A 10,198-nucleotide genomic window follows, 5' to 3' on the forward strand; every position below is an offset into this window, starting at 1 on the left:
TGATTTGAGCTCTTTTGTAATATATGAAAGACTTTTTGGAGAGCCATCACTTTCATTATGGGAGGATTCTTGAGACATTTTAACACAAAAAGATTTTTCACACAAAAATAGTTTTTAAGAAAATAATATTTTTGGGAAGTGCTTAGACTTGGCACTTGGAGGTCTAAGAGTACAAATTGAACTTTGGAGGGAGGTGAGCTACTAAAGAGCCACTTAATAACCAAGCCTCTTCAAGTAAAAATCTCTAAACCCCTTTGTACGTTTGCCTTGCACAAAGCAATTTTCACAAAGATCTTTTTCAAAGAAAAATAACAAGCAAGTGCCTAAAGTGTACAATTATACAATGCTTGAAAACATAAATGACAAGAAAACATAAATTGCTTGAAAACTTAAATTGCTGAAAACATAAATTGCTTAAAACATAAATGACATGAAAACTTAAAGACAAGAAAACATAAACTAGGTGTGAAAGCAATTAAACCTATGTGAGAGCTTGGAAGACACCAAAGACCTTCAAGGACCCTCTCACAAGTACTAAACGAAATTACTATTTAGAACACTGAAGGAGAGATGGAGATACACCAAAGGCACTCCAAGACACTCCTTAATAAAGGCCTTGTACAAAAATTGAGAAATTAAAAAGTTACAAGAAAATGAAATGCAAATTTACACAAAATGAAATGCAAATTCACACTCAAATGAAATGTAAATTCACACCAAATGAAATTTAAATTCACAATCAAATGAAATTAGTGGCTGCACTTAATTTCAAAGAAAACAAAATTAGCCACTAATTAGAGACAAATTTAGAGACGAATTTTGTAAGAAAAATTGGTTTTGAGACAAAAATTTCCATCACTAAAATTAGTCTCTAAATTTCACAAAAAATTTTCTAAAAATTTGTTGCTCCTTCTCTTCCAATTCCAGCCACCAAGGTTGCTGTCCTCTCAAGTGTATCACTCCACTTTTTAGAAGTAGCCTTGATATTGGATACTTCTAGGTGTTTAGAACTCCAAGCCAAAATTCCAATGGAGACTAATCTCTAGATCACCTCCAAAAGCCTTCAAACTTTGACTTCCTTTGAACTTGGCCTTCCACACCTTCAAGAAGCACTCAATACACCTTAAGTTGATGGAAATTTAAAGCAAAAACTGAAAAGAAACAATTACAAATGGCTACACCAATTGGTGGAAGTAGATGAGACAAGACTAGAAAGAAATCCAAGAAAGACAAGCAACAATTAAAGTACAATTTTGAAAAGTTAGCACACAAAAGGAAACCTAACAATGGCACTAGAATAGATCACAAAATAAAAGCTAAGATTATAAAGTAAAATAAGACTCAAACAATGTATATGTGGCTGGACAAAAAATTGAAGACAAGGCACACAAAAGTTTACCAAAACCGAGAGTAATATTTCACTAAAATTTTCACTCCTTGGCTTTTTCTTGTGTTCTTTTCTTTTGATTTCTTTTGTGAATTCTTTTGTTCTTTCTTTTTCTTTGTTAACACAGGAGTCTAATGCCTTTTAATCAAGTGTATGTCTCGGATTTAACTAATAAAACTGCTGCCAAAATATTTTCACAAAACAAGAGGTGTTCACATGCATATTCTAACTAGTGCTTCACAATTTTGTAGTATTTTTAGGTCAAATTTTTAGGCACTATTTTCTTTTGTTTTTCTCATGCAATAAGAACACATACACCTCTATTTTGTCTCTGTTTTGATGCTTTAAAAATTGATATGTTTCAGCCACACACAAGACTCAAAGAAACCTAATAGGAATTAGTGTTTAACAATTTTTTTTTGACAAAACTTTTAACAAGACATATAGGAAACCTAACTCTAGGAAATTTGCTAGAACTAATAGAAAATCATGAACTCAATCATATAAAGCAAAAGAACATTTAGATAGGTTCAGATTTAAAAACAAAAAATGACGCACCAATTAATGAATGAAGAACAACACAAAATTAGGTCAAACAAGCTAGTCTAGGAATATTCAACATACAAAGGACTACACATGACTTCTAAGACAAAACAAGTGATTCAAAAATAAAACTAATGCAATATGAATGTTGTCCAATCACGGACACATGTTAAGGAATGGAGAGACTAAAAAAAATCATCAAAAACGCACAAGAACAAGAGTCCTAATAGCACAAACCGAATTGATTCACAAGAATTGGAAACAAGCAAAATATGAATCAATTACTTCTCATGAGACATATAGGATCCATCAACATATGAAATAAAACTAGATCCATACAGCAAACACACATTAAGACATAAAAAAGAAAGAGTAGAAAACACGGATTCAAGTAGAACAAATTAGAGACACAAAACCTCAAGAGCACCAAAGCTCTAGATACCAAAACTGATAGAAGTTAGATGAAGACCGGTTGTTGAATCTCCATAGCTCCACCTTAATTTGACCTTTGCACCTTGAGGTTGATGGTATAGAAGCTTGAAACACCTTTGAAGAACCTTCATGGTGGAGAAGCAACTTGGATGGTTCGGCCACTTCAAGAAGCTTGAAGAAGCTTGAGGAACCTAGTTCAAAGGTTGAAAACCTTTGAAGAAAAACCTAGAGGAGAAGCTCCTCGATTTTAGGGACTTAAGAGATGAGAGAATTCTTAGAGAATTTCTGAATTCATTCATCAAAAGTGAAGGTTTAGGTCAGATTTACAAATATATAGGGAGAGGTAGCTTGTAGTGTAAGCTAACCTTAACCATGGTTCAATAGGAACCATGGTAAGGTTTAGCCTAACCATCCATGGTTTCTAAAACTTGTAGGAGAAGCTAACCTTGACCATGGTTCACTTAAGAACCATGGTAAGGTCAGCCTAACCTACCAAGGTTTAGAAGCTTGGAAGGAAAGCTTCAAAGCTTGAAGGAGAAGCTTCACAATTTCGGCCAAGAACAAAGAAAGGAGCTAGGCGGCCAAGTCTCAAAATGCTCACTTGATTTATTTCAAAAATATTTGATTTGGTTTAGTTAGGTTCATCATATGATGATGATACCTAGCTAAATCAAATCTATGAAAAATTAGGAGTAAAATAAGTCTAATATGCAAAATTTTGCCTAGGCCCAGTTCTGGCCTAATTGCTAGTCACACCCTTAAGCATTGCTAAATGCCACCCATTTTTCCCTACTGAAAAAATATAAAATGAATGTATCAACAAAGGAGGTTAAATGGAGTTAAACTCTCCAAGTAACCTACCCTAAAATCAATATACAATGACTAATAAAAGCAAGTAAAGTGTCTCACAAATACAAAGGCAAAAATAAGCCTATACAAAGAAACTACTATATGTACAAACATATGAAAAGGTCTTTAAGATCATCTCACTCCTCTTGGTTCTTTTAGGATATCACCTCTTGGATTCCTTGGCCTTGGCCATAGTCTATCATAACCCCATTTTTTTAAAACTTAACTTACACTTAACCCTTTAGAAAAAATACTTTAATCATAATCCTCTTTTCCTTTCTTTCAAATATTAAAATTTATAAATAAATAATAAATCAAATAAACATATTTCTCCCAATCCAAATAATTATAACAAAATACAATGATTAATAATTAATAATTAACAAATATATAATATATAAAATAAATATATTTCTTTGAACACAATTATAATTAAAATAAAATATATAAACAATTATAATAAAAACATATAATTTTCTCCATATACTTATTATAATAAAATATTATAGACATACATATTTCTCTAATGAATATTAAACAAAATAAATTTTTTAAAATATTTATTATTTAATTAAAAACATTCATAATTATTAAAAGTCTCTAAAATATTTTATAAACCAACAATTAATCAAAATATCCTTTTAATAAATTTAGAAAACTTGGAGTGTTACAACTAAGATCAAAGACTTACTTGAGTATCGGAATGACTTTTGCAAATACACTCTGTTTTCTCCTTAGACAGATAGGACCGAGGACAATTACTTTAACACAAATAGGTACGAATAAAGACACCTACCCTTTTAGATAAGTACCACCGAGGACAATAATAAAAAGGTCAAAGGTCAAAGACTTGATGGACAAAAACTTGGTTATAGAAGATTGGGGGTGCATGTAGAGTGATAAAATTACCTATGTACCCCTGTGTAGGTACATTAGGCTTAAATAAATATTTTTTCCCAACATATAATAGGGAGTTTTTGCTTTTAGTCCCTTTTAAATAATTTTTTAAAATTCTATTCCTATAATTTTTTTTTGTTTCATTTTCATCCTTCTCGAACCGCTAAATCTAAACATAGAAAATTAAAATTTTGTAGGGATTAAATTTTAAGAGGACAAAATGAAAATAACTAAAATTTGAAAGCAACCAAATGAAAATTACTAAAAAAATTTGTGAGGAAAAAAATGAAAAACCTAAAACTTTATAAGCTAAATTTGTAAACTTTAAACCTTATTTTGCATTGATGTAGAGTAAAAATTCTTAATTTTTAGTAAAAAGCTATTTTTTTTTTTAAATTAAGCCTTAAATATAAAACTTCATAGAAGTTTTGTAATGATACAAACATACGGAGAGCAACACAAACAAAAATATAAGATAGAGATAAATTTGAGTGACCATGTCTTTTGTAAGACATTTACAAAGTTTTTCATTCAATTTATATATTTATTTATTTTACTAGTCATTAATGCTTCTGTTATATATATACTTGGCATTTGTACATTTATTGTATTTAAAAGTTTAAATTTTATAAATTTGACTCAAATAGATTTTAGTCCCTACAAATTTTATTTTCATATTAATCCTCTTAATTTTATTTACTTCATTTTGATCCTCTTAAATTTTAGTTTTCTTGTTTGTCATCTTAAATTTTCGTCTCTATACTTTTCCAAATTTTCTTTTGGTCCTATAAATTTCTTTTATCTTTTAGTTTTTCCCTGTTAGATTTAACAGCGAATTTGACTGCAAGGGTGAAAATGAAACAAAAAAATTTATAGGAACAAAAGGAAAAAAAATAATTAAAATGAACTAAATGAGAAAAACTCCCATTTTACAATGACAAAAATGTTATTTAAACCGTTATATTAACAAGACTACAATTACAAGCCTTCAAACACAGGATGAATTTGTTTGGAGAGAATCCGGATCTTGGCTTACTATTGACTTATTCAACCGATTTATGTCTTACAAGAATAAGATGATTCCCAATTTTGGAGACAGGGGAAGCATCACTTGACAAGACAACCTCACCATGCTATGCCTCTTATGGTTCAAGGACATAATACACCTACTTTGCTTAATAATAATAGAAATATAATTAATCGAGGGTTGATAACTCGTGGTAGTTAAATATGAAGACTGCCTTTGTAGAAGAGATATGTATATCCCCAAATTTTCCTCAAAGATATGGGTGATACCAAATTATATGCTACCAAAGTTAATTAATGAAGGAACATTTCTCTAAGTGCTCTTTACCTTTCATACTTAGCATATTATAGAAAGTTAGCGATATTCCACCAAGGGTTGAACTATGAAACTTTCGCAATGTCTGCTTTTGTAGTTTTTTTTTTCTGTCACGAGTATTTCCCAGTCCACTGATTAGAGACTTGTGGTTTTAATTGTGTGTATCTCTACATGACACCAACTAAGCAAACCTCCAAAAATTCTACTAAATGAACAACCATCTACTCTACCAACCAAAAAGTGCTGTATTGGAGATCATGCTTCAAAATGGAAAAGTAATTTGGGAAAATGCAGTGTTAGCTCTCTTGTCAAGCAACGTTCTACGACACTAAATTACCACATTGAATTCCCTTGCTTAAACACATTAAACTCCTATACACCTAAGTATTTCTTTTCCATCTCAAGTCTCAACCTCATAGCAGAGAAAAGCCTGTCTAATGCTTAATATGTCTTTAGTCAACAAAAGAAAGTCAGTCCCCACCAAATTATGGACCAGAACCTGTTTCAAAAATCCAGAGCTAGATATAAGCTTTTACAAAACTTCCTTTCCATATTTATTTCCATGTACATAAATCTACATCCGACTTCTGATCATCAGTTACATGTATCAACATATCCAACCATTTTCTTGTGTAAGACTTACTAGTAAACTTCAAAATAAGCAGCTGAATCCTAGTGAGTAGTAAACATTTCACTTTCCACTAAGGTGGCAAGATATCAGTTCAAGTTCACATACTTATAGAGCATATATCTTCTCAAGATCAGAATCATAATCATCTACATCTGATATATTTACTGAGTAAGTCCATGAGAATGACTTGCTTCCACTTGCTCTCTTGACTAATCTCTGGGAATCACTGCGCGGTCCGAAATGCCGCTTGAAAACAAAGTAGCACAAGTATGCTAGAGTACCAACTAGAATTGGTGCTCCCAAAAGGGTGACACTAATAGCTAGCCATGTTTCATCTCCAACAACCACAAAGGCTATAGCAAGAAAAGCTCCACAAGTGCAAGAACATGCAGCCCACATTAGCTTGTTAACCACTGACACAACCTGCCTTTGAGCCCTTGTATCCCAAGCTACCAAAGTGATTTGAACAACAACAACCGCAAGAGAAATGAAAAGAGCTGTAGCATTCAAAAGGCAGAACACACTGAAGGCAACATCACCGGCTATATTCGCCTTCCCTGCCTCTGGTTGCTTCTTTCGATATTGACCAGGTAAACTGAACAAAGCCATGAATGCTATTGAGCCAAAAAGGACAGCTACAACTGTGACAGAATTTATGGTGTTTTGAACTGCATCTCTATGAATTTTCTTCAGTTCCTTAGCAATACCAGAAACTCGTCTGCGAGTTTTTTCATTCTGTATAAGCTGTGATTGCACTTCATGCTTTATGTCACTCACAGCTCTTTTTAGTTCCATGGCATCATTCACTTTCCCAATATGCCTGGCATGCTTGGCACCACATTCTGCAAGGGCCTCCTTGATTTCCAAAGATGAATCTCCATATGGCAGTTTATCTGCCAAATCTAAGGCTGTTTCCTTCTGATTATTGATGGCATTGACATTCGTAGCTGTGTAGGTTAACAAAAGGCTCACTATCTGAAAAAAGGAGAATCATGTGTCAGTGGAGGCAAGAAAAATTCATTTCAAGAAAGGCATGCTACAATTCTGAGAGGAAACAAGCACATGCATTTTGTTCATCATAGAATGCTATCAAGTATGCGTGTAAATGAGCTTCATGTTATGCCGCATAAAGACAGTTTGAAGATAAATAATTGTATCAACACGTATTTTTCCATATAAACCACAAATTTACATAAACTATTCTCCAAAATCCAAGACACCATGATTTTTTTGTTACTATTTACTAGCATACAATAACAGGATTCGAATCCCTTGCTAAGTCATCTATGCTCCTACTTGATTAATAGATGTTTGAATTGCTTCTCCTTGAACCAGATTTTGTTGCATAATATTATTATTAGACAACTGAGTTCAGGGCATGAAGAAAAATATGTCCAACTATTGCAAGCTGAAACACCAATTATCTCTTTTAACGGTATAACATGTTCTGATTACAAGACTTGGGCTTTTGCGGTTTGAAAAATGCATAGACCATAGCTTTACCAATTGTAGAAGTAGAACCTTTAGGGAGGGAGCAAAGACACTGTCTATAACTTATTTTTATCACATCTGAACAGGTGAAGTCTCACTAACTTTAATCCCTTGTCATCTAGCTTTTTCCCATCATTTGCATGCAGTTAAACACAAGTTTTTAACAAAACTCCCTAGCCTTCTTAGCAAATTAAATTACTCAAACAAGGCTGAAACTGTTTTTCTTAAAACACAAATATTAGAATGAGCTATGTCAACCTGAGCATTTATGCTCAAGAATGATGAGCAAATACAAGTATAGATTCTGCTGCAATAGCATAATGTGAAAAGTGAACTGCCACCTGATATTGTTAGAAAACTAAGAAGCTAACATAATCACAGCATCATGAAAGATTGGATGGACCAGTTAATGCTGAAACTGAAGCAAACATGGCATAAAATAAAAGAAATCAACTATGGTTCTATTGACCTGTGAACGGCCTTTCCTGGTTGCCATGTGAAGTGCTGTGCTACCCTTCTTATCTATTTCGTTCAATATCATAGGATCAGCTTGTAGTATCTCTTCCACCACCGAAGTACTCTGTCCTTTCACAGCCATATGCAGTGCAGTTTGACCCTTTTTGTCTTTGATGCAGACTATTCCAGGATCTCGAGCAATCAATGCTTGTACAATGCGAAGGATGCCATATCTAGCAGCATTGTGCAATGCTGTTTTGCCATTTTTCCTTACTATCATCATTGAGCTCATATCAACATCCAAAATTGCATTCACTATATCCAAATGATCTCGAACAGCGGCTGAATATAGAGGGCTAGTGTCAGAGGAGTCGCATAACTTACAAACCTCAGGCCAAGTACTTAAAATCTCCCTCACAATATCTGGACAAAGATTGACAATCAAACATATCAGAATTGAACTGCTTATCATCATCAGCATAGCAGTGATGTAATAAAATAAAATAGACGGCATATCCATAGCAATTCATGGTTCTTGTGGAATGGTTGATCCTTGTGGTACATTTCTAATTGATAATGTATTGGAAAAAATAAAGAAGAAAAATATCTCAAATATTGAGGTTTGGAAGGTGTTTCCCATAAAGCTAAATATTGTGGTTGAAAAAGCAAACAAAAATTCTTAAAATCTCATTTGCAACATTTGATAATGGGGTTGCCTCATTTTGGTTATGAAATTCTGTCAAAGTTTAAGGAGCATTTGGGTGATGATTTGTTTCTTCATCCGTAGGAACCTATACATGGGGATGAATGCCATCCATGTTATTTTTTGTACATGGACATAGTCAAAACTGTATTATGAAGTTGATAACTAAGGATTAATTTGTACTCGTAAGATATGATTTCAGTCGGTTAAACATTATTTTAACACGGATGAGAATCGATCTTGGAGTATCATGTCAACCCCTCGTGCCTCTCGGGGAAAGCCTTACACATAAACTAAAACTTACCCATCCAAAATTGATCCATGGGAATGAGTAGGATTAGTGGTGATGTCACAGGTTTAGGATTTCTAGTCTGTCGAATTCCCTAAAGCTGTGAAGTGTGAAGCCAAGGAAGCTACATACTACTGTCAATTCCATTTTTTTTTCCAAACGTGTTTTTAAAGTGAATTGCATTTAATAATCTATCAACAACAATATCCATAGCCATACCCAAGAAATGACACACACCCAAACCCAATTGAAGAGAAAAAGAAACATATACCCAAATGGCCACGTTTGGCTGCAACGTGAAAGGGGCTCATATCCGATTTGGACCTGATCTTCAACACCTCCACGTCACACAAACTAAGCAAGAAGCTGAACACCTCACGAAGACCAAGCTCAGCAGCTATATACAACATGGTTTCCCCCGCATCGTTCTGCAAGCACATAACCTCCGTTGAGGACTCACCCTTGTTCTGCAACTGCTCCTTGATCCCTTCAAGGTCCCCACATCGAACGGCGTTGAAAAGGGCCTGGTGCGTTATGAAGCACATGGCCTTCGAGTCCATATCCTTCTCCTGCACTGCACCACACAGGGTTTCACTTTCACTTGTGTTGTGTTGTGCTGTGTTTACTACTTTCACTTTAAGGTTACTATGTTGTTGTGTTCTTGAGTTTGTGTATAGATAGAGATGGAGAAGCACATGCGAATGAAGAGGGAGAGGAGTATCCTAGTGGAGAAGGAAATAGGAATGTGAAGTTGAGGACAACACGCGCTTTATTATTTGGTTTTTATTTGTTCGGTTTGGTAAGGTGGTGGGGTCTTGTTGCAAAGAGAGTGCATGTGAGTTGTGTGAGGGTTATAAGGGTATTTTTCTATTTAGGATTGTCTGTTTTTATGTAAGCAGATTCCCCCACCATTGTCGTAAGCTGCAGTAATGGCTGCTATTTGTCCTTGATGCTTATGCTGTGGATTATCTCTATATTAAAATTCAATAGCTTTGGGTGTTTAGAATATTATAAAAATTCAATTATTTCATATAATCGATTACGATTAAAATGAAATTTTTTTTAGATCAATTTGTTGATAAGTAATTTTAAAATGTTTAATATCATTTGAATATAATAAAAAAACAATAATTTTTATGTAGTAAATCAACATAAAATTAAAAAAGAAATGATCATAA

General features: G+C 33.6%; 1 protein-coding gene across 1 annotated transcript; it reads right to left on the reverse strand.

Annotated features, from left to right (window-relative positions):
- Nucleotides 1-5,980: 5,980 nt before the first annotated feature.
- Nucleotides 5,981-9,783, reverse strand: LOC109813346 (ankyrin repeat-containing protein At2g01680). Its single transcript, XM_020377509.3, has 3 exons — nt 9,292-9,783; nt 8,042-8,451; nt 5,981-7,056 (listed from the first exon to the last, which is right to left on the reverse strand). Exons 1-3 carry the CDS (start codon nt 9,578-9,580, stop codon nt 6,187-6,189), a joined length of 1,569 nt encoding a protein of 522 aa, XP_020233098.1. The 5' UTR covers nt 9,581-9,783; the 3' UTR covers nt 5,981-6,186.
- Nucleotides 9,784-10,198: the final 415 nt, after the last annotated feature.

Source organism: Cajanus cajan, chromosome 11, assembly GCF_000230855.2.
Source record: "Cajanus cajan strain Asha chromosome 11, NIPB_CcT2T_4, whole genome shotgun sequence".
In the NCBI taxonomy this organism is placed as follows: domain Eukaryota; kingdom Viridiplantae; phylum Streptophyta; class Magnoliopsida; order Fabales; family Fabaceae; genus Cajanus; species Cajanus cajan.

Excerpts from the sequence above, each read along its gene's own strand:
- LOC109813346 (XM_020377509.3), bottom strand. The coding sequence starts at position 9,580 with ATGGACTCGAAGGCCATGTGCTTCATAACGCACCAGGCCCTTTTCAAC. Across the intron at positions 8,452-9,291 it reads AGCCAAACGTGGCCATTTGG|ATATTGTGAGGGAGATTTTA; the intron begins GTATATGTTTCT and ends ATCTTTGTCCAG. Across the intron at positions 7,057-8,041 it reads CCAGGAAAGGCCGTTCACAG|ATAGTGAGCCTTTTGTTAAC; the intron begins GTCAATAGAACC and ends TCCTTTTTTCAG.